The sequence below is a fragment of the Elephas maximus genome, chromosome 21 (assembly GCF_024166365.1).
Source record: "Elephas maximus indicus isolate mEleMax1 chromosome 21, mEleMax1 primary haplotype, whole genome shotgun sequence".
Classification (NCBI taxonomy): domain Eukaryota; kingdom Metazoa; phylum Chordata; class Mammalia; order Proboscidea; family Elephantidae; genus Elephas; species Elephas maximus.
Window position 1 is genome coordinate 13,236,617 of NC_064839.1, and position 27,516 is coordinate 13,264,132.

The 27,516-nt window shown below is 50.5% G+C and overlaps 3 protein-coding genes across 3 annotated transcripts in view; 1 reads left to right on the plus strand and 2 right to left on the minus strand.

Annotated features, from left to right (window-relative positions):
• The window catches only part of TSHZ3 (teashirt zinc finger homeobox 3), a 78,657-nt gene extending 64,947 nt beyond the window's left edge, over nt 1-13,710 (minus strand). The window contains exon 1 of the mRNA XM_049863584.1: nt 13,577-13,710. Coding sequence (XP_049719541.1) covers nt 13,577-13,616 — 40 coding nt within the window. The 5' untranslated portion in view covers nt 13,617-13,710. The remainder of the gene's footprint in view (nt 1-13,576) is intronic.
• A 429-nt stretch (nt 13,711-14,139) lies between these two features.
• LOC126065073 (translation initiation factor IF-2-like) lies at nt 14,140-15,209 on the minus strand. Its single transcript, XM_049864739.1, has 3 exons — nt 15,185-15,209; nt 14,470-15,096; nt 14,140-14,246 (listed from the first exon to the last, which is right to left on the minus strand). Exons 1-3 carry the CDS (start codon nt 15,207-15,209, stop codon nt 14,140-14,142), a joined length of 759 nt encoding a protein of 252 aa, XP_049720696.1.
• Nucleotides 15,210-15,261: 52 nt separating this feature from the next.
• The window catches only part of LOC126065074 (uncharacterized), a 93,625-nt gene continuing 81,370 nt past the window's right edge, over nt 15,262-27,516 (plus strand). Inside the window, exons 1-2 of the mRNA XM_049864740.1 lie at nt 15,262-15,430; nt 15,700-16,030. Of these exons, the coding sequence (XP_049720697.1) occupies nt 15,262-15,430; nt 15,700-16,030 (500 nt within the window). The remainder of the gene's footprint in view (nt 15,431-15,699; nt 16,031-27,516) is intronic.

Sequence of the window (27,516 nt, forward strand, 5' to 3'; positions counted from 1 at the left end):
TACTATATGACCAAGAGACTAAAAACAATCCAGCTGCATCCCATTCTGATTAGAGAGCTCAGAAGGCCGTCAAGGACATTCTGGTTCAAACACCCAAATAGTAACCTAAAGTCAAAGTCACCCATTTCTCCGGAGGTCAAATTCTGATTAGGAACACTTCCTCCAGATACCTGAGCAGGGAGACCTTGGAGAGGGCTCCAGCAGGCCAGGCAGGCACTTTTTCTCATCCGAGTTTCTCTCTCTCTAAAGACCAGCACTGGGTTACCCCCACTGGGCTACAGGTACCCGACGGGAAAAGGTAGATGTCACCCCACGAGACGCAGCTACTGGTGGCCCCATTAGGGCCCTCAGCAATGAGTCCCGAGTACTGCTGTGTGTAGGGAGCCGAGGGATGGAGTCTCCGGTGCTCCAATCTGGTACACCCTGAAAAAGGTGTCCCAACTAAAAAAAGCGTTGCTTTCTTCCTTCTCATGAATTCTAATACCCAAGCCTTTTTTCCTACCACTAATTTTAGAAGTCCTGCTATTCTTTGGGAAGAGAATGGTGTGAAAATCAAATATAGTATCCAAAAATAAAAAAGTAGATCTGTTTCAGGGCTCGTAGCATATTTAACTGAAAAGCAACTTCGGATATGCCTCTTTCTATCTAGTCTTTAATACATTTTCCAACTTTTCCAGAAGACTTCAGCTTGAGAAAAAGCAAGAATGAACTTCCTAATCTATGAATATATCTTGGAGACTGAAATGGGCTCCTGAAATTATTTCTAGACCCTAATCGAGATTTTCATCTTCGGAAGCCAATGCCAGGTTATCACGCTCTGGATATGAATCACTAACGTGCTCTGTGGAGCCATACCTAGATGCAGGACAGACAGATGTTCCTTCAGGACCTAGAGCATGTTCAAGATAGGTGTGAGGCAGGTGAGGAGATACAGAGCACCTGGAGGTGGGCTTTACGGCACACCTTTCATGTCTTTCACCCTCAGTTCTTAAAAATTCCTGTGACCTACGACATTTGATTGTTTCCGGCCCACCAGAACTGGGTGGCGGGGGGGGGGGGGGCATTCCATCCAGGCTCGCATGGCCCCACTTGAGTTACTCGGGGTCTGACTTTCCTGAATTGCCAAGTGTGATGGCCAGGGGAGCCAAGCGGACACAGGGCTGCCATAGCTACCTGAAGACCCCAGCCCGCACCTCCTCCCCCACCAGGGAAGCCAGAGATTTGTGACAGGAAGTTAGAAGTCTGTGTCAAGTCCTTCATGCAAACAATAAATATTACTTCTGCTCATAATCGGACTTTTCTCCAGGATCGTCTTTGAATGTTGAACCTTCTTCAATTAATTAAAAACTAGGCACTGCAGAGTGCATATTTTATCAGCTCTCAGCTGCTTAAGTGTCTAGAAAAGACCAGGCAGTTTTTCTTTCTTTCTTTTTCTTCTTCTTTTTTTTTTTTTTTTTTTTCCAGGCAACCCAGAGCAAGTACTTGCAAGGGTCATATCTTTTTAATTATCTTTTCTCTCTTTGATTAATTATTCCGTCTGACAATAGCGTGTTTCTAATGCTATTCACCTGCCTTTGATGATTGACAACTTTTCTGTCTGATTCAGAGCAAACAGCTGCTGCCACAATCTCCTAGCAACCCGGGTGTGATGGATGAGCCCCCAAGATGGATGGCTGCAATAAATCATGTCTCTAGCCATAAAACTGAGAAGAGGGGATAAGAATAAAAGCGTACAAAAAACAAAACAAGGTTCCTTCCCATGAGTGCACTCAGTTCCTTACCAATTATACCTGAAATGGACTTTGCAACTATTAATAGCAAAGTTTTTCTAATCAGTGAGAATGAGATGATGCCCCTTGTATCAAGGTGTTTACAACTCTTCCCGCAAACTGGCACTTGGACTCTCGTCACCTGCAATGCGGCACCAGTGTGGGGGTGAGGGATCTAAGTTTCCCCTTATTCCATGAAGTCTCAGAGGAAACAGTATCATCATTTCATCGGCAGTGTGATCCCAGGCACCAACAAAGGTTATGAATCTGATTCCACCTGGTTTGGGGTAGCAGCGTGGCAATATCGGAAGTGATTCCGAAGTCATCCTTATGTGTGGTGCAAAGTGTCAGGCTGCTAATAAAGTTATTTCAAAATAAGCAGACAGACATGCAAAGTTGCCTGGAGTTGGTGGGTGACGAAGCAGCCTTTCCATTTCCTTCTTGTTCGTGGTAGATGCACGCTTTTTAGGTGTCAGGGAAAAGTTTGTTCAAGCAGCAGCAAGATATGAACACTCAGCCCTCCCGCTAATTCTGGATTCTCATTTCTATGGATTAAAAAAAAAAAAACCTACCCCAGTCTAACTTTCTGCCCCATCATTTTTTTTAAATTAATGTCCACACTATAAGTCATACAAGAAGCATTAAATTTAATTAGCAAACCCAAATAAAGTCACATATTTAATCGAATGCCTGATAATTAAATTTGCACTATCGGGGCTCTCCTGGCTGAGGAGATGGAGCAGGGGGGCCGGCAGAGCTGGTTTGTCTTTCTCCACTGGGGATCCAGGCGGCAAGGGCTCTGAAGCAAAAGAAGCACAAAGGCCAGTACGGTGCGTATGGGACCTTCAGGCAGCTGGAGGCTCCCTGCAAGGCCAGCCCTTCTGCAAACCAGCCATCGAGCCAGCCTGTCTGCGAACAAGCCTGCTTGCCTAAGTACTTCCAGTAGGTGGGGGTGTCCTGGTACAAGGAGCTCAAGGGTGCAAAAAACCAGAAGCCATTAACTGGTGGGGGCCTGGAAACAGCTGTCCACATCAGTCCTGGTGGGGATCTGCTGAGGCCTGGGGAAGGCGGTAGGGTGCAGACACAAAGGGAAGAGGCTGCTGGGAGCAGAGGCCAGGAAGCCACCAGAGATCTTTTTTTTATCTGAAATATTCCTTAGATGTGGAAGTCTATGTTTCTTCCTTCTCACACAACTAACCAAGCCAACCAGTATGTTTTTTTTAATAGTTATATTGTGTTTAAGCTTTTCAGATATTTCTTAAAGCATGTCAGAGGGTTTAAAAAATCAAACAGCGGTTCTGGCTTCGGCAACTACAGCTCTGTTTATATTTTAATGTTTCGTACGTGACTGCCTCAGTGGGGAAAGAATGAGAGAGACACAGAGAGAAAAAGAGAAAGTTGCTTCTTAGGCTTTAGTGTAAATCACAGATACTTTATTCTCCCCTGTGTCCTTGGAAATTATTCAAAAGCAAAGCCTTCTTTTGGGGGGGATAGGAGAGGGCCTTCGATATGGTAAATGGGACAGCCGTGTTGGGTCAGCAGCAATGAGAACCCAAGGCCAATCAATGGAAAGACACACACACAGACCCCTACCCTGCCCGAGCCCGTCCAACTCTCAACTCAGAGGTTTACACGGCAAGTCTAAATAATATTCAAAGTGATAAATGGCACCCTAAGCCCGGCATCTACCATCAATCTTTTTTTAAGGAACATCCATCTTCAATAATGCACGTTGGAATCATGTGAAGCCAGGAGCCCAGAGATTCATTTATGCCACCCTCGCGGGCTCAAGTGGCTCGAATGATACCTGTCACCCCCCCACCCTCACATACACACTTTTTTTTTTTTTCCTTCACTAGAGGAAAAAAAGAAAAGGAACTGGAAGGGGGAAAAAAAAGTCAGAAGAGTGTCAAAGGATGAACAGTGTGGTTTCGCAGATAATATGAAGGAACATAACCTCTCCCTTGCCTCTGCCAATCTTGTGCCCGCCACGCCACACAGCCAGCCAGCCAGCCAGCCACACCGCGGCCTCGCTCCTCGCCTCGCCCCTGCCTCTGCCTCTGGCCAAATCAGCAGGACTCTCTCCCTGAGCCACTCTGCTCTGGGGGGAGGAGACAGTGTCACATGGACCTGGGCTTCCCTCCCCTCCCTGTTGTCTGGCTGGGGCCCATGTGATAAATGACATATGCCATTCTGTCAGGAGGGGAGGGTGGGTCAGTGATGTATGGCTCCGCTGAAAAGGAAATCGACTGTTTGGCATGGTGCAGCTCTTCTCCACCAGGATTTAGTTCCAGAACTCTGAAATGAATTCGCCGACGTTTCAAGTGCACACTTAGGGCAGGCTGATGGGAGGCCTGGGGAAACCAGGCTTTATCCTTCCCCTACCCTTCCGAACGCACACAAAAAACCATCCTGGCGCTGGATGCCTGCAAAAGGCCACGTGTGTGTCAGGGTGCCCAGCCGTCACACGCTAGGGGTCATTAAATACGTGAGTTTAAAAAAAAAAAAAAAAAATCAGAGAGAGAGAGAGAGAAAGAAATCTCGGGGAGGGAGGTTAGGACTTTTATTTATTTATTTTTTTAATGGCAAAGGGCTGACACAAAAGCAAGATAAAAATTAGCATGTTTGAAGTAATCGTCCCGCAGCTTGACATCTGCATAGTAAATTTTAAAGGAAAAAAATGTGTCAGACAGCCATGAGCTGCGCCGCCCTCCCCCCTTTCATTAGCTCACTGCCAGGGTGGCACTGCTGAACCTCATTACGGCGAGAGGATTTATGAAGCTGAACCCAATGGCAAAGAAAAGGCATCTGTCAATAATTGTAGGGAGCTGCACTCACAGCTTTGAAATCTCATTAAGTATGCAGTTATCAGGCATAAAGATCAAAAACATTACTCAACTCCGACAGAATCTTATGGACGAACATTAATTAGCAACAGGCCTACAGTACAAAAAAAAAAAAAAAAAAACACACAGACTTCCTCTCACACCTGCCCAACCCACAAACCTAAAGCAACACTCCCCCTCCCGCCCGAAAAAAAATAATTCCCGGCATCTGAGACTGATCAAGAACATGAAACAAGAGAGACACACACAGAAAGGAGGAGAGGGAGGGAAGGGGTGGGCAGCAGGCAGGGAGGGAGGGGAGAGGGAGGGCGGGGAAATTCAGTTGAGAGTGTCTTGGCGGTGAAGAGAGAAAAGGAAGAAGCTGTCAAACTTGAGAAGGATGTCAGTGCTGGCCCTGATTACAGGGGCCTATGGAGTTCTCAGACCTTCTATCATGCTCACCATCAAAACCAGCCTCCTCGGTGTCAGTGCCGGGAGACTGGTGGTGCCCAGCTCCAGCCCAGGCCCAGGGCCCAGATCTCGAAGATGGTCTCCTGGGCCACTTGCTCACCTGGCAGGCAGGAAGCCTTAGGCCCCATGCCCAGGAGGCAGGCCTTGCCAGGCCTTCTCCAGCAGTACCCAGCTCTTCCCCACCCTGGTCTACGCCCAGGGGCTGGGGCTGTGTCTGTCCAGCAGATAAAAGCCAGCAGAAAGACCCAGTGGCACAGACCTGGACATAGTCCAAGGAATCACTACCCTCAGTGTTATCACCACCATCTGAAAACACCTTGTCTTCCTCCAAAGAGCCTTCAGCATCCCCTCCTCAAACACACACTCTCTCTCTCTTCATTTCTTCTGGGTGTGATTTACATACTCAATCCCTTAAAAGGCACCAACAAATAAAATAGGAAGTGTGGGGAATTCACATCCAAACTGCCAAGCTGACACTGGGTCGTAAGACTTGGTGATCTTGGTGGCACTCAGGAAGGTGTGTAGCTGATTACGCATGTCAAACAGTTCTGTGTTCCACTTTGACTCCATGATATCCGAGGGGAAAAAATTAAATGGCAGATGCCTCTCCCACCACATTTTCCACCTCTTGCAAGCTGCACTGGCAGAGAACAATTTAAATGTGTTTGGAAACATCCCATAGGACTGTGTGCTTGGGGTCTCAGGCAAACTTCCCTGACGTCCCTGGGTGGCTTGAAGCTAGGGGGATACATCAAATATCACCCAGGTTTCAGTCCAGCAGGCAACATCAGCCAGCAAACCTTCTCCCTGGCATTCTGTGCCACAGTCAGGCACCACCCCCAGCCTCCTCCACGAAAGGTGCATGAATGATAATGTTGCAGCAATTAGTTTGTATTTTATCTGTTATTGCACTGTTTCAGAAAGGTGGTCTTCTCTAGTTACCCAGGCGCACATGTTCTTGCTCACAGGCTGTCTCTCTCTTTCACACACACACAGAGTACTTTCTATAACCCCATACCACGCGGAAACCCAGAGAACATCACCTCCTTACGTGTGAAACCTCCGCCATCGTCCTTCCTGAGGGCTCACTGCCTCCTGTACCGCACACTTCACGTCATGGCCACTTCTGAAATGTTTAGCTCTCTCGTCTACAGAAGATAATGGTCACCTTTTCCTAATTAGCCACATCTTTAAGGAGACGAGGATTAAGGTTCCTAGGCAACCAGCTTGGAGATCCCGCCAAGCCAAGGCCCATCCTTTCCAATAAGTAACTCTCCTTTGGAATATCAATTAACACAGCTCAGATAATTGTCACCTATAGCCAAAAATAGAGCATTTGTCTATAAACCAGACCTGATGAGAAAGAATTTTAGCAGTAGCGTTACAACGAGGTGTTTATATTTTTTTTGTGTGCTTACCATATTACCTTTATTATGTGTAACATCAAAGTGATTATAGCAATTACATCTAACAGAATTAATTACAGAACTTCCCATCATCCCAGGATACATAATGCATTAGAGGTAAGCCAAAGAAAGGAAACATCTTGATTGTAGTAACTATTGTTGGTACGGGTTTTCCTCGGCAGCAATGCCAAACCAACAACGGCACATTTCAGGAGGAGTGGGGGAAGGGAATTGAAAGGGTTAATAGGCAACAAGGTATAGTTCCTTTAAATAAAGTAACGGGTTTGTTTAATAAGATGTTGGTACTAGTGGACATATAAAATCAATTTAATTTTTTAAGCGTGAATCTTTAAAAGGGACTGGTTAATCCACCCAACCAATGTTACTACATAAAGGAGAAAGCACATGGGTGAAAGACTTACAAGTCTTTACGTATGCAAAATAAATTCACTCAAGACTTCATTAATATTAATTTAAATTCAAAATCCATTTACATTAAATTGTTCATTAAAAATTGCCTATTTTATGCAACATGCATTTCTCAAAGAACTCAGAGGAAACCGAAACACGTAAGACTAGATTTAATGATGGGAATGAAAAATCAAAAGTCATTGAATATGAGTCATTTCACGTATATTACCAAACAGCCCTCGCTCTCCCTGAAGGCTGGGTTCCAGTTTGGCGAACAAACAAGCATTCAGAGTATGTTTACTTCTGCCACTATAAACTTGCAAAGGTGATCTTATGGCTTTGGACAGTACGGAGGGGAAAAAAAAAAAAAGAAGAACAAGAGAGATGGGTGGCATGAAGGGGGCAGCCAATCCCAAACCAGACTTGGGGAGAAAGCAGGCGGGTCTCCACCCCAGAATTCTGTTGGGTCACAGTCCTTTCAGAGTTAGCCTTACTTTTTAAAAATGTACGTTAGATGCATTTGCCAGCGTCCATCTTGGTCTAGAATCCATAGTCTGCTCTCCCTTCACCCCGCCCTCTGCAATCCCCTACTCTCAAAGCAAGGAGACCAGGGATACGTAAGAGGACTTGGTAAGTTCCTTGCTTTGGCAAGCTCCCGCCCAAAGACAATATGAAGGTACCCTGGTTCCCCAACAGCTGTTCTGGATGAAGAAAACACAGTAATAATTAATAACATGTGTCCTGACAGTATGAATTAATAATTTATCATTAAGCCCAAACAAATTTATTCTTCAAGAGCCACACCTTTCTGTATCTGAAAAAAAATAAAAATGAAAAGGTGTTTGAAAAGTCCAGGTAACGTGGCCTTTAGAGAAATGCTTTTTCTCCTCAATACATCTCTGGAGCCACTCTTGTTGAAACCCTGAAATAATGTACAGAATGGAAAGTAATTAAACCCGAGAATCTAAGTGCTGATCAAACCAACTGTATGTGCTAGAAATGTCTTTTTTTTAAACAGAGCTTATAAAATATTCAAGATTTGGTCAAGGACACTATGTAGTCTTTCTAATACGGGTTTCTAAGCCTAAAGTATGACCATTTTTCAGACAAGTGGTCATAAACAGATTATCTTCTATTACTGTCTTTGTTTTTTAACTTCGAAAAATGCTTAGTTTTATTCTAGTCACAAACAGTAACCTGAATTTTGATGCCCATGTATAACATAAATTTTTACAAATGTTGAAAAATTAAGGAAAGCTACCCAAGTCTGTATATCCATTCCTCACAATTCAGGTAGAAAACCAGGAAGGGGAGAAAAAGAAAGAAAGAAAACAGATCCATAGCCATTGTTTAGCAGGATTTTAAAAATTAATATAATGACTAGCTGAAAATACTAGAAACTAGAATTAATCTGCCTGGATTTAAAAAAAAAAAAAAAGGCTTACAGACATTTAAATGTATGTATCAGGACACTTTATCAACCTAACATAAAATTGTCATCTTATCTTATTATATGACTATTTTATGCATGTGTCAAAGAATTTAAAAATGACTGCCTGTCTATTGAGTCTAATTACAGCTGCACATTATCTGTCTGGATGTACCAGTCCATATCATTGTTACCAAATACAATATATTGTGTTCACCTTTCATTTTTAACTTCAGTTAGAGAAACCACAATTTGGGGTATAACTAAAAAAAAAAAAAAAACGGTCATGAACACCTGGGAATGTTTTGGGTAAATGATGCCACTGTTGCCTTCTCTTCTGTCCTGTTTCTTCTCCATGGGCTGTGACCTGATGCTACAGGGAGGTTACAAAACAGCTTTTTGAAAGGCCCAACCTTGTACCTGTGCTAGACATGAACACAGATGGGTAGACGCGCACGCCCTACTTTTTTTTTTACCTACAAGATCAAAGCTATTTTTATAGATGGTCCAGTGACAGACAGGACTAAGAATGGGCCTGCAGGAAAACCTCCCAAACTGCACTTGGAATAACTGTGAACTGCTGGAGTTACTGGATTAAACATGGCTATTGTACACTACTAGGACCAGGGACTCCAGTCGCCTGTCCTCTGCTCTCCTGCCTGCGTGCTGCAGCCCTCACCCCATCCTAGCTCTGCCACTACACCTGTGAAAGCAAAGGATGGGAAAGGGCCCAGGCATTGCCCTGAAGAAGGTGATACTTCTCCTTCCAGGAAGCCCAGGCGTGGAGGGCAGAACTAAGGGACTGCTTTAGTGCTGTGAACTCACCTGGTTTCATGGCTTTCCCCACAGCCCTGAGCAGTCACCTTTCATTCTAATCACTTTACAAAACAACCTTTAGTAAAAAGAGGGAAAATACAGACTTGCGAGGCAATTTAGGGAATAACTGCTGATACATCAGCTATCGACTACCTCGCTCCTGCTTATGAGCGCGCTCAAGGCAAAACTGAGAACAAAATGACAACATCAACCGCTCACAATCAAGTGTGGCCCTGGAGAGCACTGAAGCCCTAACTGACAGTTGTCAAGCTAATGGGGGCACAGCGGCTGATTCTGGAAGATTCTCTTCCCCATGTGGATGTCCAGGGGAGTATCTTTGCTTCCTATCCCCCTTTGTTTTCCTCCTTTATCTTCTTTATTTTTATTTATTTTTTCTAATTTGCATTGTTCCTCTTATTTTGTAGGAAAAGGGGGAAAAACCATAGAACATACAAAACCAGTCATTTTGTCACGTTGCTACAAAGTAGACTCTCTGTCCAAAAAAGAAATATGTGGCAGAATTGGCAGCAAATAAATTCCCAAGATTGATGCTGAAAGGCTCTGCTGACTGACGGCTCCATGTGCTTCCGAGAAGGGAAAAGTCTCTCTCTGGGGCTGCCCGACATGTGGACATGACTTAGGCAGGTATTACCTGGATTCCACCAGGTGTGCCATCTCTCAGGCATGACCCATGTATACTGGACTGTGAAACCCCTCTGCCTTGCCACTACAAGCTCAGCCTATTCCATTGGGATTGAAGTGTTTTTCGACACCATCAGCCAACCCCAAGGGGTCCAAATCAATTCTACAAAAGTCAAGACACTCGAAGGTCTAATCTCGCGATGTTACCACCTACGCGCTCCAGGCAAGATTTTTCTTTTCACCACCAAGACTCAAAAGGTCGGTGGCCAGCTGTCGCGTGTTGAGGAATTTTTTTTTTTTTTTTTTAGTAGTATGCAATGGCTTTTTATAATTTTATATTTTCCTCCAAAAACCGATTATGAATGGACAAAACGTTATCTACCATTAAGGACGGCTTTAAAATGTTTCTGTCATCTTCAGAAGATACGTGGTTCAAAACAAACATGAAGCATAGAAGAGTCATATTTTAACCAAAGGATAATAGTCGTTTCGCCTTAAGGACAGTGGCCTTCGCTAACCTCGCTCCTCTGAGCTTCTAAGAGCAGCCGCATCTGTCCAGCACAAATGCACAGCCCTTTGAATTGACATGGCTGGAGAAAGAAAACTCCAGCCCAGGTTTCCTTCTCTTCACAGGTGAAGAAACCTCTCTCTCAAGACATCAGGCCTGCATAATTTCCATCCTCAGAAACGAACCCAAACAAACAAAAAATCCTAAAGTCCAGAAATTCATCTTTTCAGGGATTCTTGGAGGCTGCTTGGGCCTTCTGGAAAACAGGGTGACATTTGGCCTAGATAGACGACATGCACCTGTGTGCAATGTCTGTCTGCCCTGCCCAGCTCTCAGCCCTTTGTGGTTGTTATTCCACCCCAGACCATTAAAAGGGCCCTAATTCCTATGACATGATTATCCAGGTACCAAAGCCCATTTGTCACCTGCAGCAGAAAATTGAGTTAACGCACAACTAAAGGCAGCCAGGACTGTGTAATATCAACTTGATTACATCAAACTAGCTGCAAACCTAATTCTGCTGGATGACACTGCGTTGGGCTTGTCATCTCTAATCATTAAAGCTGTCAGAAATCCATCAGGTTTACAGCTAATTAGGTGAACACTAATGAAGCTGGCAAAACAACTTTTCTTTTTTTATGGCTGAGCGGACCTTTCAGTTTGGAGGGGGAAAAAAATTCTCAAGTATTCTCAAGGTTGCTGGGGACTGGCTTTCCAGTTACCAATCAGCAGACATCTTTCTTTTTCCCGTTCCCTCTCTATCACTACAAAGCAATCAATTTGTCATCACCCCCAATATGCCACAAAAGCAGGCATGAACCTTATAACTTGCAGCTGTGGGAACTAAAAAAAGGAGGGAAAAAAATTGGAAGTTTCTCGTCCATCCAAACAAACAAACAAACAAAAAAACAGCTCACTTATTGGCCTGGGCATACTTATCACCAGCCGAAATGTGGAGGGTTTTTTTTTTTTTTTTTCTTTCTTCCCTCCACTCTTCTAAAATAAGTAACCCTTCAGTCATTCTCCACTCCCTCCTCCACACATCCATTAGGCAGAGGCATTCTGATAAAGTAAATCCAAAACCAGGGTATGGGAAAGAAAGAAAGCACTCACGCTGCCAACTTCTGATTGACCATTAAGCTATTGATGAATGTGCCTGTCAGGAGAGAGACAATTAAATCAAATATGAAACAAAGTCGTTTTGACGGGTCATTTTGATAGAGTAAAACCATTCTTCCATCTCCTATTAGTCGTGCAGTCAAGTTTTTTTTTTTTATATATATAATGAATATTTCTTAACTGACCTGAGATTTCCTGGTTGGCTTTTTAAAAGGTGCAAAAAGGTTAGTGAACAGGTCACTTTAAAAAATAAAATAATTAACAGTACATTTCCCCTTTCTCTAACGTTTTGAACAGAAACCTATCCAATTGGAGTTTCACACTGGCAGGGTGGAACAGAAGAGATGTGGCACAGAGTTCTAAAGCAAACGTAAAGATGTAATCGCATTGGGTTCCCTGGTTCAAGGAGAACAGATACTTTAAAATGTGTATCCAAAAAGGAAAGAAAAATCCCAAAGCCTGGAAGAAGCCCAAGGCACTCCTACTGCTCAACTTCTGAAGGATTTCTGCAAACTTTTAGAGTTTATTTTGTGCAGATAAGTCCACTGCTTAGGCTTGGAATTTCAAGTACAAGGTGGGATGGGCAAGAAAGCATCAGCCAGGGGGTGAGGTGGGAGGCGACACCTTCCCTCCAGTCACCAATGGGATTTTCAAACTTCCTAAATGTGAGCAAAACTAAGGACAAAAAGCAAAACCTGCATGCATTATATACCCCAAGCCAAGTTTGTTTTCTTCTATGATTTTCCAAGAACACAGACGGGAGCGTACACTTCTGGAAGGAGAAAGAATACCATTCCCTCTCTGTGACCCAGTGTAGGGAGGCTGTACCTCCTGGGTGCACTCAGTGTACAGGCTGCCCTGGTACTACCTGCGGGCAGGATGGAAATCAAACATCACCACCTCTGCTCTTACAGACACTCTCTGGGCATGCTAGGTACAATGCCTTCACCCAAGAAGGGTACCAGCCAGTGCCTCGGCCCTTCCCTCTCAACCTCCCCTCTTCCACCAAAAGAAGAAAAATGAACCTCCACGTAGCCCTCCAGTTCCTGCAGCATCTGAACCTCTAAACATCTGAGTGTTACTCAGATCAAAATACATCACTCCATATGTTGTCCTCTCGGCAATCCGCCCAAACCCCTGAAGTTGCACTGACGCGGCCCTCCTGACGTAGTAACAGAGCTTGGCCTCACTACTGCCGGTGATTTATTGATGTTTATTGGGAATGAATAGATCAAAGGCAGCAAGCAGCATGACGGACGATCAATCAGTCATCAAATCAAGGGTGGCAACTGGCCAGGATCCCTTCTTCCAGGCAACATGCCCCCAACCAACATTATTGCAAAATAATGTTATGTGTGTGGGTTTTGTTTTGTTTTCAATGATGCTTTTTCCAGAAAAAAAAAAAAAAAAACAGCTCAGTCTTAACAGGAGTTGACACTCCTGGCAGGAAAAAAGAAAGGAAGAAGAAAAAAAAAAAAAAAGTACTCAGCCATGTCCCAGAACTAAGTGCTGGGAGAAGAGGGTGGGAGAAGCAGCGGAAGGAGGGGTGGGGGTAAGGGAAAACAAGCGAGGCAGAGGGAAACGCCAGTCTCCGACACTGACTTGACATGACAGGCATCTGACAATACCCAGACCCTGGGCGCTTTGGTTTCCACCGCTGTGCCCGGCTCGGGCCCAATAAATGAAGAATCCATCGGATTAGCAGTAAGGTGGCCGAAGGAGCCGGCTTCCTCACTCCCTCGCTCGCTCTCGCTCCGAAGGCACCAGGCGGTCCCCCGCCGTCCGGCCGCGGGAGGACACGGAAGGTGTCCCAGGGAACTCAGGTGACCCCGCCCGCCCCCCACAGAAAGAGACAGACGGGGATCCGTTCCATCACTTCCGCAGCCAGAGAGCTGAGGTGGCAGGGACCCAACCCGACTTCGTTCGCCCCGAGCGCGGTTCCCGAAGGGGTGCGAGCGGCGAGAGGGCAGAGCTCAGCGGGGCGTCCGGGGGGCGCCGGGTACCCGAGCCTGGCGCGCGCACCCAACCAGGAGAGCGGCGAGCGAGCCTGGCTCCTGAGAGTTACTCTGCGCCTGCAGAGGGAGAGGGGCGAGGAGTGGGGCGAGCACCGCGGGCTGGAGGCGCCGAGCTAGGAGAGGAAGAGGAGGAGGAGGAGAGGAGGAAGGGGAAGCGGCTCGTACCTGCTGCGCGCCGGGGCGCCTGCTGCTTCCTCCTCGGCATGATGCTCTTCTGGCGACTGCCACCACCGCCGCCGCCGCCGCCGCCGCAGCCGCCGCCGCCGCCGGGCTGAGCAGAGGGAGGGAGGGGCCGCGGGGGGGGCGGGCGGGCCGGCTCTCAGCCTCCCCCCCGAGAGGGGCCGCCCGCAGGATGCTGCTGCGCCCCGGCTCGCCGCGTCCCCCCCTCTCGGCGCTCCGCCGCGCTCCCCGAACGTGCGGAGGGAAGAAGGAGGGCGGGCGCGGGAGGCGCGGGGAGGGAGGAGCGCGGGGGGAGGAGGAGGAGGCGAGGAGCCGGAGGAGGACCGCGCTGCCGGCGGAATGGGAAGTTTGACAAATCGCTCCAGAGGCCGGAGGAGGAGGGGGCGGGGAGGAGCGGCGGCCCGGCCCCCCCGCCCCGTCCCCTGACGAGGTGCGCGGGGTTCGGGGCTGGGGGGCGGGGAGAGGGGAGAGGGCGGACGGAGGGGAGGGAGGAGGAGCGCCGGAGCCGCCCGGCCCGGCCGGCCCGGCCCCCGCCCCCGGGCCGGGGGTCACGGCGTCCGGGGGGGGGCGCGCAGCCGCCGCCGCGGCCCGGGGCTCGGCGGTCCAGTCTTCTGCCCGCGGCGCGGCTGGAGCGGCGGCGTCGGCAACAGGCAAGCTTAAAGGAAAAGGAGATGATCGTGTCACCCGCCCGCCCGCGGGGGCGCCGCGCCCCCACTCCGGCCCGGGGCCGGCCTCGGACCCCCGCCCAGGCCGGGAAGCGGCTCCTGCCCCTCCGCCTCCGCCCGGTGCGCGCAGGCAGGGGCGCGGCGCCGGTCCTGCGGAGCCGGTCCCGGGCCGGCCGCGACCCCCACCCGCCCCTTTCCCCCCCGCGGCCTCACCCCCTGGCCGCCCCCGGCTGCCTCGCCCAGCCCGCACTCCTCTCCGCCCGCCGCCTCCCAGGCCCCCCGCGCGGGCCCCGAGTCTGGGCCCGCGGCCCTCGGGGATGCCAGGGCCTTCGGGCGGACGCCGGCGCCCTCGAGGGAGGAGGCCGGCTCGGGGAGAGTGGGTGGGGGCCGCGCTCAGACCCCACGCCACCCCGGCTCCTCCCCCGGGACCCGCCGCCGCCACTTCTCCCAATTTCTTTCCTGGGCAAACTTTCCCGGGCCCGTCCCGGGGGTCGGCGTGGGAAGAGGTGCCTCCAAGTTTCCTCTTCTGACTTTGGGAAGAACATGGTCCCCTTACCCGCCCCGCGCCCCCTAGGTGCCGGGCTGTGCCCCCATCCACGGCGCCGGCCGGTGCGAGGGCGGGACCCGGGCAGGGGAGGGAACTCGTCCCCCCCACGCCTAGTCCCCCGCCCCGGGGCGCCCGGAGAGGGGGCCGCGGCGCCGGGCCTGCCGGCGCTCCCGGGCGAGAAGGATTGGTTATTGATTGGGTGATTGGGGTTGCTGAAGCGCCGGGCGGGCCGGGCCAGCGGGCCGCGGAGAGGAGGAGTTGGCAGGGCCGTGTTGGCGGCGGGGCGACGCGGGCTCACTTACGGGCGGCGGCTAGGGCGCGGGTGGGCCGGGGCTCAGGAGGGTGACCCCCGGGCGGCGGCGGCAGCGGCGGAGCCCGAGCCGGAGCAGCGCGGGCGGCGGCGCATCGATGCGCTGCGGGCTCGATTGCGTCTCCCTGGGCCAGCTCTCGGGCCGGGAATGGGGCGGCCGCGGCGGGGCCGGCTCCGGGCGCTGCCGGGCGGTGGCGGCCGGGGTGCGGGGGCAGCCGCCAGGCCCACCGTCCCCGAGGCGGCGCTGCGTCTGGGGGCGCCCGCTGGGCCCCTGGCGCGCCTGCGGGCCCCGCCACCCACAGTCCCGGCGAGGGCAGGCGCCCCGCGCCCGGGGACTGGCTGCCCCAGCGCACCCGGAGCTACAATCCCAGGCCTTCTTCCTTCCTTTCTGTTTTTGTTTTTTGTGTTTTGGGATTTTTTTTCCCTCTTATGTTTCTCTTTTAGTCTCTTCCTCCTCCTTTTTCTGCCCTTTCTCCTTTTCTTTATCTTTTCTTTTTGGTTGTTTTGGCAAGTTTGTTTGAAAAGTTCACAGGCGTGCTCTCTTTTCTTTTAGAGAAGGAGACCGTGATCTCACCCTGACGGTCAGATCAAACGTCTCCACTCGCCCCCAGCCCGCGGACTTGGGCTCAGTCCAGACGCCTCCCTGAATGCAGATGTGCCGCCGCGTCCTCCGGCTATAAAGCCGCCTCCCGCGCCTCCGCGCGCAGGAGCGCTCGGAGTTGCGGGCGCAGACCCCGGGCGGGGCCGGGAGCCGGAGGCGGGCTGCGGCTGGGCTCCTGGCAGGCGAGTGTCGCTGACTCGGGCAGGGGCGCCGCGCGCGGTGGATGCCTGCCGCCGCAGAGGCCGGAAAGGCGGCCCCTCCAGGCCCGGGAGACGCGGCCGCGGGGCGTGAGACGCTTCTTGCGAGCGAGGAAATGGTGAGTTGGTAGATGCCGCAGGCGGCCTCGCCGTTCTGGTCGCTGCACTCTTGCCGCGCGGAGCGGCCCTCCCCTAGAGGACGGCCGGTGCCGCACCAGGTCAGCTCCCGCCACCCCCGGCTCACCCTCCAACGCCAGGCACCCAGCTTGGCGCGCAGGCTTGCGGGGAGGAGCGCTGCGCACCGAAGCAGGATTTTCTCCCAGACTCGCGGCTCCCCCTCCTCCTTTCCTTCCCCTCGCTGCTCCCCCAACCTCTGTTCCCTCCGCCCCCTCCCCCTGCCGGCCGGGGCCTGAGCCCGAGTCTCCGCGTCGCCTGCCGCCACCGCCCGATGATCGCTGCCTCCTCGCCCTCCCCAGCTCAGGCATTGCGAGCTGGCCGATCCGCCCTAACATCTGTCGGTCCAACCATTGGCGCATCCATCAATGTCAGTGGGCTGCACATCCCGGAGACAGCCCGTCACGCACAACACGGGCTATGCGGAGTTCACACCTCGAACGTGCCGCCTCGCCAGGACATGCGAACAGGGTTCCCGTGCGGCTTGGCACAGCCTGGAAGCTACGGTGTTCTTTAGCCACACGCACCCTTCTTAGTATCGGGACCCCGAAATGCGCATAATTTCGCAGGCCATTCTAGGGACGGGACAGCTGGAGGGGGTCGGTGTAGAATCCCTCACTACACTCAGCTCTCAACCGTACAATACACTGGATTCTCTCTGGCCTGTTTCTGTAGATTCGGGGTGGCGTAGGAGAGGACGCTTCCCAAATCCGCACCTCGCACGGTGTAGACCGGGAAGCTACCTGAATGCTAGAACTTAAACCCGTTTCATCCTGATGGTCTGGTGCCTTCGAGGGCGCCAGGCGGGTCTCAGCCTGGAGGTCTCACACGCAAACTTTGCGAGGCCCAGCCTAGCTGCCCGGCGTCTTGACCTGACGGGGAGGAGTGAGAGGAGGGGGAGAGAAGGTGGAATCCTCTGGCTTTGTGCCACTGAGAACCTGGGGCTCCATTTAAGCAAAAATGGAGGCTGGGTGTCAGTCACTCTGTAATTCACATGCTACTTACAGAGAGGGAAAGAGCAGGGCGGTATCTTTGAGAAGTAGAGTTTTGCAGGTAGTTCACAGCGCCCGTGCTCTGAGAATGGGGACCTGGGCTGTGGTCACACGTTCCTCCTGCTTTACCCTGCCCCCCACACCTGTCCAGTGGGTAAACATCTGCACACCTGTCCCTGTTCACTCCCACCGGGCCGAAGAGCCTTTCTTGTCGTCCCCTTAGGAACTTCAGGAAGCACACTGGGGGGCTCCTCCTTGAATATTTGCAGGGCGGCTGTACCTGGCATTCAACCTGATTTTATCCCTCCTCCCCTTTCTGATGCCTGGTGAGTTCTGCCCCTTAGAGTCCACTCAAGCATGTCAAACCCCACGGGGCTGCTCGTTCCGTGATACGCGAGTTGTTAGGAACACAGAACCGGTTTTCGGGGGCGCACCGAGGTCTGCGCCGTTCCGGAGGAGGCCACAGGCCGCCGCGGAGGCGCTCGCTGGGGCTCCTTCCTGCAGGACCGAGGGAACCACGCTCTAAGCGGCCGGCTTCGCACGGCAATCCAGCGGCCGAACTGTTTTCATACTAAACTAGAGGGCGAAAACGCCCGCGCCTGGCAGAGGAGCTAGAATTCTGTAGAAGATGCACTGTGGAGAAATCTTTTATCCCACTCGGAATAGTTGCGGATACCTTTTGAAAAGCAACCACAGACTTTGGCGTCCGCTTAAGGACCCTGCTAACTTATCCGCGGGAGTCACGCAGGAAAGTAACCCCCTAGGCTAATGAGATGCTCCCACCTCTGCGAGGTCACGCGTTTCCGGGATTATTTTTTTAAATCCCTAAAAATAAGAGGAAGAAAAATATGCCAAGGGCAGCGGAATGACTCACTGGACAGCGGCGTAGCAAACGCCCATACGGAAAACTGGTGCTCACTACGCGGCTGGGTGGCTCACTCAGAAGGTGGGCGGTAAAGTTTATGAAGCCAAAATATTCCCAGGGGTCAAGAAGACAACTCCTGCCTCCCCACCCCCAAGATTGCGCGTCTGATCCGCTGAAACCCTTCTTCCTCCTCGGCGGGGCGCTGAGCTGCATTCAGTAGAAAAGCACCCAAATGCGGCTTCTTTAGGTCAGGGGTTCAATCCGCGTCCAACTTTCAGAACTAAAGGAGCTGCGGACCCCAGTCCCTGGGCCTGCCTGCATGGGTCTACCCTGCCTGGGGAGTACTTGTACCCTGGGCTAACCAGAGCCCCACTTGGGCGAGTTCGCCAAATAAGTAAGTCAAGCGCAGGCGCCGGCGTGGCTCGGAGCAGGTGCCGGCGGAGGGGCAGGGGCTTGGCCTGCAACATAACAGGGCACGCGGGAGTGAAGAAGTGCGCGACCAGGACGGAACGGCTGGGCCCGCAGGAGTAAGCCGAGGTTGCTGTCAAGGTGGCGGTTGAGAGCAGTGGGTGACAACTCACTTTACCCGAGAGAGGCTGAGGTGTGTCCTCACCTGGGAAGGCCACTGGGGAAAAGACTTCTGGGACAGAAAGTCCTGGAAGCCTCGGTTCCAGGGTAGGCTCCGGTTCCAGGAACCCAGGTCCTAAGCACTGACCTTGGGGAGGGGTTCCAAGTGTCCTACTGAGGCACGGGACACCTGAAGGGACAGGGCACGCTGCATATTACGCTCCAGAAGCTCCCCTCCCACTTTTCAGGCGCCAGGGCAACTGGCCGAGAATGGGCCTGAGGGGAACCCAGAGCAAGGCAAAGCCAGGGGAGGGGAAGCCAAATCCCCTCCTGCCTGCGCAGGGAAGGCTGACGCCGGGCTGCTCTCTTGCTCACACCTCCCTGCTCCGCATTCTGGGCTTGGCAGTGGCGAGGGCACAGGGGAGCGACTGTCCGCCCACTGCACACCTCAGCTAGGAAAAGGACCTGGGGACCTCAGCCTCTGCTGGGGTGCGACAGATTCAGACACTAGGCGGTAAATTGTTTGCTAAAAGTGCATTTACACAGCAGCGAAGTTTGTTTCTCTTTTTCCGGTAGCTTTGTTTTAACGAACCAGATGTTTTGTCTGTAAATTCTCCCAAGAACTTTTACAGTTTTGACGTAAAATAAACCTTCGAAAATAAAAGCGATATATTAATGCCACTTCTGTGGGGCCTCGGGGGAACCGCAGCAGGCGCGTCTGGATGTGAGCTGGAAGAGGGGCCAATTTTCCAAGGAAATAGGGTGTCTCTCTGGGCCCTAGGTCCAGAATTGGTATCGCTGGCGTGAAGTGCCTGCACCCCCAGCCCCCAGCGCACGCTCGCGCGCACGCGCGCACGCACCCACATACTCACAGCCCTTCCCTGCCAGTCTAGGACAACTATCTTACTTTGTAAATTTCTCGTGGATCAGGACGCAGAGGTCCGGGCCACCTTTGCCAACTATGCCCGCTGCGCGCCTGCAGTTCCCGCCCTGACGACTCTACTTGGAGGCCAAAGGGGCTTTGGTCTTTCAGACCCAGCCTTGCCGCCCACTGTCTGCTGGAGGTCTGCAGGGAGGAAGCTGCGCCAGGGTCCAGTCCAGAACTCCTGGGCATGACTGCCCTTAGGCGAACCTCGGACGGAAACTGACGTGGTCAAGCCTCGGGGAAGTCAAGCCAAACGGACAGATCCCCTTCCTGGACACCTCGCTTTTTCAGGTTCTGGATTTCCAGGTGGTTAAAAACGTCTTTAAAAAAATAAATACAATCAAACTTATAACTAGCAGAAGGCAGGTTACCTGGGGAAGGAATCTGGCCTGTCACCGCATTAACTGATTCCTACAGGTCACGTTCTTGGGTTTCCCAAGACAGAGGCTGGGATTTTCCTGTCCTACTGCCCCCCCCTCCCGCCCCTTTTCCTGTGCTCTCAGCACCGCATCTTCTCGTTTGGGCAAGTCCAGTTTAGATCCCTCCACCTTTTCCTTCCTAATTCTCTTTTGCTCAATCATTTACAGAACTTTTAAAAAACTTTCTTGGGAGCCCGAAGATTAAATAAAGAAAAGAAGAAGTCTTTATGTTTCTAAGGAGGTCAGATATGTATTAAGCTCAGTTTTGAGGGCGAAATGACAGGTTCAATTTCCCTTTTGTCAAACCCCGCGCATCGACTTGATTTGCGCGGGGAACTCCCCCAAATCCCCCGCTACAGCGCGACGTGCTTTTTCCCCCACTCGGGTGAAATGGCTTTTTGGAAGCCATTTGGGCATAGCTTTGAAGAAAGATTACACTCGAGACAGCCGCCACCGCGGTGGGTCTCTGTGCCTGGTGCTGCGTGTGTTTGAATCGGTGCGCCGCGGTCAGGGCAGTGCCGGCACAGTCCCCGCGGCTCCAATGCTCAAAGCAGGAGGAGGGGGAGATCTCTGAAATCAAACCACGCGGGCTTTGCAGACCAGACAGCCTGGCTTCCCTGTGCCTGGTGACCTCATTAACTGGCCAGGGAATTTGCAGGACCAGAAAAATCTCTTTGCTCTTTCTCTTATCTAGCTCATCTTTTTCTGCCTTCTACATTAAGGTTTTGTTTTCGTCCCAAAATTTCCAAACGGGGAAGACCAAGCCTAATTCTCAGCTGGGCAGAGACAAGAAGGAGAAGAACGGCCTAGGGCCTCGTTCTTTTTCACTTCGATTTCTTGAAACTTGAGAACATGCTTCTATTTCGACAGTAGGAAGACCAGGGAGGTTCTGGGCACCGTGATTGTAGGGAGCGAAGATAGTCTCTAACCTTGGCGGCTTCCATAACTCCAAGGTTTGACTTCTCAGCACAGAAGCCCTTGTCTCTTAGTCTTTCTGCCACGTTTTCGCTTTCCCCATCGCTTAATCTTCCTTCTTTTTCCACCTCCTTTCTCTCTGCTTTTCCTGTTTTCTCTTTTCTTTGAGTCCTTCCTCCTCCCACCTCTCTTCAACAAGAATTCTCAAAGGCTCTTTATTTCGAGTTTAGCAAGCGCTAACCCCAAAGAGATAGAGCCCTTTTCCTTGAGGCACGGCAGGGGCGGACACCCGCTGCACAGACCAAGAAGGACCAGGAGTCTGTACTTTCTGCAGCTTTTTAGGCGCGGGTAAAGGTCGTCAGAAATAGGTTGACTCTTGATTTAAGAGAAAATAACATGTTAAGAAGTTTCAAAGCTGCCAATAAAACCCTCTAAGTGGCTCGTGATTCAGTGCCTGGAGTTGCGGCGATGGCATTGGTAAATGACTCTAAAGTCCAAAGAAAAATATTACAAATGCCGCTGTCTCGGCCACCAATCGGGCGCCGCTCTCCTGCGCGGGCGGTGGCTCCTCTCTGGCGCGGAGGGCACCCGTATTTGCATGATAAATTGACCAGGCTGGCGGCAGCCAATGAAATATTCAAATTAGGCCGGGGGTTAGGGGTTGAGTCCCTGGGGCTCCACCTTTGCGCTCTCGGCGGGAGCTTGCGGCACCACCTCTCCATCAGCGCCCCCTGGAGGTGGGACAACAGGCTAGGCTCCAGGGACTAGGGGATGGGGTGCTGCGGGGTCTAGGCGGTTCTCCCAGTAGGCCCAGGGAAATAGAACTGCTGCAGTGCTCCTCGTGCTTCTTGCACTTAGCTGTGCAGATGGACTGCGGAGGTGGGAGCTGACGCCAAGGAGGGGGTTAGGAAAGGCTCTGGCCCCTTATCCCCAACTCCCTTCCCTAGGTTCCTCTATATAAAAACTGGCATTTAAGTTAAAACTGTGTGTTTGCTGTGTTAACATAGCTTCAAGACAAGACTATTGCCCACACCAGACGCTGAAAAGCCTCCCAAAGCCTCTCCATATCGAAATTCTGGAGCAGACATAGGGTTATTCAGCTTGTCCTGAGCATAGCATTGTGCGCCCCCTCAAGTCAGCACGCTCCGGGGGCGTCCCAGGATCTGCGCCCCTCCTGAAGCCGCAAATCTTTGCTAGACAGTGGGAACTCCCCCCCCCCCCCGCCCCCACGCCCCCGGAAAAGCTGACATCCAGTAACTCTGCTGGTCTGGGCGGGCCTGAGCAGGCAGCGCCAGTATGTTGACCCTGAGTCTCCGCTGTCAGAATTTCTCCCCTGGGAAGACGCGTCCAGAAAGAAGCGTCCCAGTGGGCAGGAGCTCCTTGAACTGTGCAAAGGCGTGCAAAGAGGGGCGTGTGGACAGCGCGGTCCGAGTGTAGGAGGGATGTGGAAGTAAGTGCGCCTGCTTGTGCACACCGAGGGGACCGGCTCCACGACGGTGCTGGCCTTCCTTCGGCTGCGTCCTGGGGCTGTGATGGCGGGCTCCCGGGAGCGCGACTCGGCAGGGACCCGGTGAGTGGGCCGTCAGGCATGGCTTCCGAGGCTCCGCCCTGAGGTCCTGGCTAAGCTAAAACTTGCGCGCTCCCCTGGATCGACTTTGGCCAACGAACCTGCGGACCCCTGGGTATCTCTGGGCCCAAGGACCGATCATGAGTGGTCCTGCCCCTCAGGCTGCTACTGGCCCCACTTCCGTAGGCTTATTTTTAAAGCAGAGTTTGTTTGTTTTGTTTGTTTTTAAGACGTGCAGTTGTCTTTCTCTGCTGCAGTGATGAGCGCGTGTCCTTTCTCCATCTCAGCAGGGCTTAGTAAGGTCGGGGGTCCTCCCAGCTACTAACTGCTTCAGGGGGTGCTTGGTCCCCAGCCAGTCTCACAGCCAGAGGGATCTGCAGGAGCTGGTGGGTCTGGCAGAGGGGCAAGCCTGGGTTCCAGCTAACCTGCCCTGTAGGCATCTCTCCCCTAGACGTGCTCAGCCCCAGTCCTCTGCAGCCTCTCTCCCTGCCCTTTCATAGAGGAGGCCCCGGGAACAGCGGCCCCTGGGAGCCTGCCCCTGGGCTAGCTCGCTATGTGTAAATTCACACAGCCAGCGTTGCAGGCACTGAATACAGACCTGAGAGAGTGAATGTTGACTTTTGACGACCTTACAGGTGTTATCAGTAGATTCAAGATGTGGAAGAATTTTGCCCAGCTTATGGGCTTAATTAATATGAAGGTTTTTGCATCATTTAGGGTTATGGGGATGTACCAGCAACAACTGGTGTCAGAGGCAGGTTCAGGTACTACACAAGAGCCTTCCTTGCTTCCCAAGAGAATCTTCAGTCCCAGCTGGTGCCAGGCTCTTCCACTAGAAGGAGGTGGCTGGTCTCAGAAGGGGGGGGGGCTGTGAGGGAGCAGGTCCACCAGGTGAGCTGACCTGTGGTTCATGGCAGGGACACCTCCCTTCCCAGCCCCCAAACTGTCTTTCCTTCTCCTTAGGACTCACCTATCGGCCAGGAAAAATGAGACTTGAAAGTGGGCCAGAGTATCCCCCAACAGTGAAATTTGTCAAGGAGTCTCTCCTGTCTCCAATGTCTGGAAATGCAAGCTGCTCTCCCTCAAGGATGTCCCTATCGGGGGCATGTTGAGAGACCAGAAGGTAGACAGTGAAGATGAGAAAGCAGAGGACTGGCTATCTATCCCAGCACCCAGTCCTAATCTAGCTGAATGAGGAAGAATGAATGAGGGAATAAATGATAAAGGAGACCATGGGCCAGTGAACCTGTATCAGTTTATCTTTGGAGATCAGTACCTATAAGCAACATACAAGGATCCGGCATGCAGCAGGCCTGCTCTGCGTGTGCATGTGTGTCTGCGTGTGTGGTCTGCACTGGGATATTGCGTTCACTGGGTGATGGAAGGCCTGGGCTCGTGGCCTGTAGCTTACCAAGTGACCTTGAGCAGGTTGCAAACCCCCACTATTTGAGCCTCATTTCCTTCATCTCTAAAACAGGACAGCTCTCTCCATCTTTCATACCTAGTAGGAACTTAGCGAGGAAAAGTTTGATCACAGCTGGACACGCACTTTGAAACCCTTGCTTTTTTGAGCTACGTGCTGGGAGTCAGACCAGGGTTTGAAAGAAGCCCTTGTGTTACCAGCTGGGTGACTGTGGGCAAGTCACTTCCGAGCCACTTCATCAGTGAAGTAGGAACAGTCAAGCCTGCTTTCTAGGGCCCTCGCGAGGTAAACTGGGATGATGCATGTCAGTGCCCTGGCAGGGGGCTTGACATACAGCAGTTGGTGAGTGCACCACCACCCCCCCCACACACACACACAAAGCCACTGTGAAAAGGATAGCCAGGGTCAGACATCCCTGAAGACAAAGGCTTATAAGTGCAGCGAGGCGGGGTGCATGCCAGGAACCAAGCAAGTGCTTGGAATGGGGCAAAAAGAAAAGACCAGAGGCCCCGAAGGCAGGGTACAGGCCTCCTGACTTGCTCAGAGCCAAGGGCATCGCAGGGCTAATAAGCTGGTGCCTCCAGGTCTCTCAGTGAGCTCATTAGAGGAAGGAGTGTGGTGAGGAGCTCCACTTATACTTCTATCTTCCCTGTTAGTAGTGACTGAAATGTGCACCATCCAGGTCAGATGGAAAATAGAAGCCAGGGAAATCTGACATTCTCATTGATTTGCTCTCTGTGCCATCACTACTCATGGGAGGAAGAAATATGACTTCAAAATTGCAATTAGGAACCAGCCTGCTCAGGGTTCCTTGCGTGAGCCACGGTGCTGTACCCATCACAGCCCGTCTCATCTCGCTTCTTAAGGAGGCAGGCTCATTCATGGTTTTCAGCAGAAGCCAACGATGCAAATATGTTACAGCTCCCACAATGTGCTCAGAAATGCCGCCCAGAACTCTCTTCGAATTTTTGGTCAGGTCTTTGAAAGGATGGCAATTTTCCTAATGTTTTAAAAGTTTTAGCTTCCTTTCAAACATTCTTTAACCTTTAATGTTTTGTAACTTGATGAAAAGGTCATTTTGTTCTGAGGATGCAGCTGTTGCATAATTGTTCAGCTATCAGGGTGAATTCCATCCAAATCCTGAATTCTTTAATGGAATCCAAACCACACACACACATACACAACTAACCAAAATATAAATGAAAATTTTCCTATATACATTGATATACATTTACATGCAGTTATGTGTGTATATTTGTATATCTGCACCTACACACACACCTACATTCACGGGAAATTTGGATTAAAATCTCTAGTATTCTCGCAGAAGGACTTCTGTGCACGAAAAAAATAGAGAGAGAGAGACAGAGACAGAGAATGAGTGAGCCCAAGTGGCATAGTGGTTAAGAGCTATGGCTGCTAACAAAAAGGTCAGCAGTTCAAATCTATCAGGTGCTCCTTAGAAACCCTATGGGGCCGTTCTACTCTGTCCTATAGGATCTCTATGAGTCGGAATCGACTCGACAGCAATAGGATTTTTTTTTTTTTTTTTTTGGTTGGTAGTAGTGGTTAAGCATTTGGCTGCTAAACAAAGTGTCGACCATTCGAATCCAGCAGCCGCTCCTTGGAAACCCTATTGGGGCAGTTCTGCTCTGTCCTGTAGGGTTGGTATGAGTCAGAATCGACTCCACGGTAATGGGTTTGGGGAAATTATATACATATACATAAACACAGTGTATTCTTTTGCATCACAAGGGCCTGCAGAACTTCCGAGGGCAATCATTTATTATGCACTGCACGTGGTCCTTGTTTCCTCAGAAAGAATTTCATCAACTTCTAATCTAACATTCCATCAGGATCTCTACAATAAATGCCTCCCGAAGCCAAGGAGAGCTGAGAGGATTTTCCATCTACCTTCTTACAGGGTCACTTCCTAGCTGTCACTAGCTCTAGCAGCCCTTTTCCTCCACTTCACCTATGTGAACTGGTGTAGCCTTGGAACCAGATGTCCCAGTGGGTTAGATTTATGTTTAAAATAAGAGTATTAAAATATTTAATTTTAGTATTTAAAATTAATAGGCTCAAATAAGGACATGGAGGGATTTGTTTTTTCTTTTTTAACAAGGAAATTGCATGTAATTTATGCCTTCATCCTTTGTCAATTTTACTTGGACAAGAGACGTCGGGTGTGGTATCCTGGGTTTCTGGCTCTGATGGTTTTGTTTTTTAAGATGGAAATATCTCCAGGGAAATAAGGAGCAGTAGGAGAGAATAGCTTATCTTAAGTCTTTGTGGACTCAGGTAAGGTGCAAATCTGATGTAAACCATGTAAGGGCACTCTATAAGATTAATACTCATATTAAAATTAGGAGAAAGAACTGATACTTTTTAAAGGATACAACTTTTACCTAAAAGCAGAGACCTTCAGAAGTTGTTTTGGGCCAGAATAAATGGTAAGGAAATAAAGCAAAGCTTGCGGCCATTGTATAGAATTCTCCAGATAGGCTCTCTTTGGGACAAAATCCTCCAGAGTCATTCATTCCACATTTCTGACCCCAGACAGGCTTTCTGCATTACCCTGGGATCTTACTTGTAACTTCTTATGTTTGTGTTTTAAGATATGGAAAATGTGCAGACGATATGTATATGGTTTACATAATAATTATAAGGCAAATGTCTACACAATCACCATGCCATCACCAGACACTCCCTGGAACATCCCCCAATTACGTACAATCCCCTCTCCTGGAGCCACCAACCATTACCCTGACTTGTATAGCAACCATTTTCTTTCCCTGCTTTGTAGTTTTAACACTTGTGTGTACACCCTGTACCAGTTTATTTTTAACTTTGTATAAAGGAAATCATAATAATTTATTTTATGTCTTAGTTTTTTTGTCCTTAACATTATGTTTGTGGACTCAACCATGTGAATGTGTGTGTAGTTGACTCATTTTCAAAGCTGTAGACTATGAATATGTTGTAGTTTGTTCTTGTGTTGATGGGCATTTAGGATTTTTTTTTTTTCCTAATTTTTGGCTTGTATGAAGATGCTGCTGTGAACATGCCTGTTCATGTGTCATAGCATACATGTGGAAGAGTTTGTTACACAGACCTGGGAGTGGACTGCTTGGCCATAGAGTATGGATATCTACAACTTTCAACTGGTTTCCAGAGTGGTTGTACCAATTTTTACCCTGGCAGGTTTTTAAAGTTCCAAATTTTACAGCAACATAGGGTATTGTTAGCTGTTTATTTGTTTGTTTTTGTTTTTAATGTTTCCTAATCTAGTGGTTGGGGCCCTGGTGGCACAGTGGTTAAGCGCTCGGCAGTTCTACTCTGTCCTGTAGGGTCGCTATGAATTGGAATCCACTGGAGGACAATGGGTTTGGATCTGGGTTTTTAATCTAGTGGTTTCTCACTGTGGTCAATTTGCATTTCTAGGATTGCTGATAAAGTGAATGTCTTTTCATATGTTTATAGTCTTTGGATTTCTTTATTTGCAAGGTACTTGTTCAAGTCCTTTCCCTATTTTCTGGTGGATGCGTTTTTTTTTTTTTTTTTTTTAAGTTCCCTATTACCCAGTTTGTTTCAGGTTGCTTTGGGACTGTGGATCAGATCAGACATGTCTCCTAGAGATCCCTGATTGTATCCATTAGTATCCTTAGTCTGCAAGTAACACAACCCCAGCTCACACTGGTTGAGGGAATTGGCTAGTGGTAGAACTTGGCTCAGTTATTTCTCCAGGAACCCGGTTT